The 2,996-nt window shown below is 62.1% G+C and overlaps 2 protein-coding genes across 2 annotated transcripts; both read left to right on the forward strand.

Annotated features, from left to right (window-relative positions):
- Positions 1-572: 572 nt before the first annotated feature.
- On the forward strand, positions 573-906 carry EMIHUDRAFT_250606 (hypothetical protein; the record flags this gene model as incomplete). The annotated part of the gene is made up of 2 exons (XM_005756684.1): positions 573-610; positions 714-906. 2 exons carry the CDS (start codon positions 573-575, stop codon positions 904-906), a joined length of 231 nt encoding a protein of 76 aa, XP_005756741.1.
- A 1,061-nt stretch (positions 907-1,967) lies between these two features.
- EMIHUDRAFT_471303 (hypothetical protein) lies at positions 1,968-2,990 on the forward strand (the record flags this gene model as incomplete). The annotated part of the gene is made up of 1 exon (XM_005756685.1): positions 1,968-2,990. A coding segment is annotated over exon 1 (1,002 nt), but the record flags the coding sequence as incomplete, so codon positions are not given.
- Between the last annotated feature and the right edge of the window lie 6 nt (positions 2,991-2,996).

Below are 2,996 nucleotides of genomic sequence, written 5' to 3' on the forward strand. Positions count from 1 at the left end.
TATGCTCCGACTTCGAGCGCTTAGGCACGGCAACTTTCTGAGACCGACAGGTAGGAGGGGCTGCGCGCGGGCGGCGCGCCCGCAACGGAGCGGAGAAGTTTACGGAAAGACGAAAAAGAAAGTCCGTGAGAGGCGTGGAGTTCTATTTTCTTCATTCAGGCAAAAGGACAGGAAAGCAGACGGGACAAGCTCTTCCTCACAGGCAAGCTCGCCGCCGCGGCAGGCAATCTCTCGCCGCAGGCAATCTCTCGCCGCAGACAATCTCTCGCCGCAGGCAAGAGCTCGCATGCTCCCGGTGCGCCCCATTCGTTTTCGCTGTCCTTCACCGCGACCGGCTGTCTGTCGCGGCAGCAAGTCAGTGTGGCCAGGGGCCGTAAGAGTGGAAACGCTGGTATGTGCGGAGGGAGCGCGCGATCAAATGTCCGGTGATAATGGGGAGATGCCACCCAGGCCAGCCAGGGCAGGGGCGGAGGGCGAGGCAGGAGGGCGGGATGGGCGCTTTTGCAGTCCCTTGCCCAGTGTTGTGCGCAGGAATTTTTTTCCTTCTTTTCTGCCCGCCGTCAAATCTGTGTATGAGCGTCGCCGAGCTCGCGAGCGTTCGCCCGTCGAGGTGTGGTGACAGAGTGGCACCGCGGGCAGACAAACGTCTTCTTTCCTGGAGAGACCAGATTTACTAAGTGCACGGTCCTCTGCCGCGTGGGCGGCCGTGGGAGGGTGTGCGTTGTGCCCGAGTTTGAGGATGCCCTCGCCGGAGAGCTCGTGGACGCGGGCATGCAGCATGACTTCACGCAAGCCGTCGCCTTCAAAATACGGCAGAGGCGCGTGCTACTAACGGATGCCGTGCCGGATGACATTACTGCGCGCGTCTGCCAGGCTGCATGGACATGGCGGGCTGCAGCCCAGTAACCGGACGGCATTCTCCGCTACAGACCTACTCTCATCAGGCAGAGCAAGAGGCGTGTCGTCGGGAATGATCGACGTAGATCTCTTGGCAACCGTACACCAGGGCCTTCTGCTTACCCGCTAGGTGCCCCAGCCAGCCCGCTGCCGCCGTTTTGCATAGCTGAACGTGCGGATCCTGCGATGCACTTTTCCGTGGGTCAGCCATCTGTGCGAATGCGAGAGCGCGCCGGTGCAGCCTGCTGGGGGCATGCAATAGAGCCCTATAGGAGCGCCCACCAGGTGGACACCCCACGCTGCGCACCCGCGAGGACACTGTCATGGTTTTGCACATGCTGTGTGTGGTGACTGGTGTGCGAGCCGCGCTGGACATCAGATAGCTCTTATTCACGACCTGCAGCCACCCGACGCGGCGCCTGTGTGTTTACGATCCTTCGACTATCCCCACGGCGGCGTGTGAGCACGTCCCGCAGGCTGCGACGCGCCACGGACCATTGTACATCCCCCGACTTTCTCCAGTATTCAGCAGTATTGCAGTATTCAGCGCAAGACCGCAGCCATCCAACCCGGCGCCTTACGATCCTTCAACTACCCCCACGGGGTCGTTTGAGCCACGCCCCGCAGGCTGCGACGCGCCACGGACCACTCTACGTCCCCCGACTTTCTCCAGTATTCAGCAGTATTCAGCAGTATTCAGCAGTATTCAGCAGTATTCAGCAGTATTCGGCAATATACAGCAATATATCCCAGTATTGCGAACTATAAGCCAATAATGGGGCAAGCAAGCTGTGAGTATATTGGGATATACTGCTGTATATTGCAATATATTGCGGAAGGATTGAGGTGCTTGGCGGCGCCGAGATATACTCCAATATATCCCAGTATTCGGCTGGAAGATGTTCCTCCAATATCTCCGTATATTGCGCAATAGTGCGCAATATTGGAGTATATTCCAGGGGTGCAATATACCCCAGTATATCCCAATATATTCACAGCGCCTTGCTATTTGTCAGTATTCTCTGTGAAGCCGGCGTCTCGGTGGGGGGGGGGGACCTTAGCCGGGGCCTTGCATTCGCTCGCCTTTCGATGTCGGTCACCGTGCAAGCCTTTGGCTGGGGCCTCCTTTCCTCGTGCTCCGTCCTCCTCGGCTGCGCCGTCGGGCTTGTGAGGCTGCCGGGACCCACGACTCGCGCCGTTCTGATGTCCTTTGGCGGCGGCGCGCTCATCCAGGCTGTCACGATCGAGCTCTTTGGAGAGCTGCTGCACGAGCAGGCCAAAGCCCCCGGAGACCCGTCCGACAACAACGGGGTCAAGATCACCTTTTACGGCATCGGGATGGGTATCGTTGGCGGTCTCATGTTCGCCAGCCTCAACAAGGTGCTGAACGAGGGTGGCGGCTTCCTCCGGCGCCTCAACACGGCACAGGGCGCCATGTCCCTCCTCAAGCGAGTCCAGCGGCGCAAGGCAGTCCGCCTCCTCAAGCGGGTGCCCGCCTTCGCCCCGCTCTCCGAGCCGGTGCTGCGCAAGCTCGCCGACAAGATGGAGAAGGAGCCGTGGCGCAGCGGGCAGCCTCTCCTCCGGCGCGGCGCGGCGCAGGCGGGCCTTTACTTTGTCGCGTCAGGCGCCGCCCTGGTCGAGCTCCCGGCCGACGACACGACCGACGCGGCTCCCACCGACGACGACGGCGGCGGCGGCAAGACCTTCGCCCCCTCCCACGTCACCGCCCGGTCCCCCTCGCCCGTCGCCCTCTCGTCGGCATCGCGCGTGCAGATCGCCGACGTGGCTGCCGACCCTCCGGACGCTGTCCCGGCCGCTCGCACGGTCAAGTACGTCGTGCCAAAGGATGGCATCTTCGGCGACGCGGTCCTGCTCGGACTGGGCGCCCTCCCCCTCCCTTGCTCCAAGCATTGCGAGGCAATGCAGAACGCGTCCGCGTCGCTTTCGCAGCAGCGTCTCGAGTGGCTGACGCGGCTGAGCACGCCGCGTGGGCGGAGCGCTAAGGCGCTGAGCACTGCTGAGTGGGATGCGGCCGAGGGCCTTGCGCGTGTTCTGCGTGGGAAGGGCAACCTCCTCGCGCTCGGCCTGTTTCGGTCAGG

Source organism: Emiliania huxleyi (genome assembly GCF_000372725.1).
Source record: "Emiliania huxleyi CCMP1516 unplaced genomic scaffold EMIHUscaffold_954, whole genome shotgun sequence".
Taxonomy (NCBI): Eukaryota; Haptophyta; order Isochrysidales; family Noelaerhabdaceae; genus Emiliania; species Emiliania huxleyi.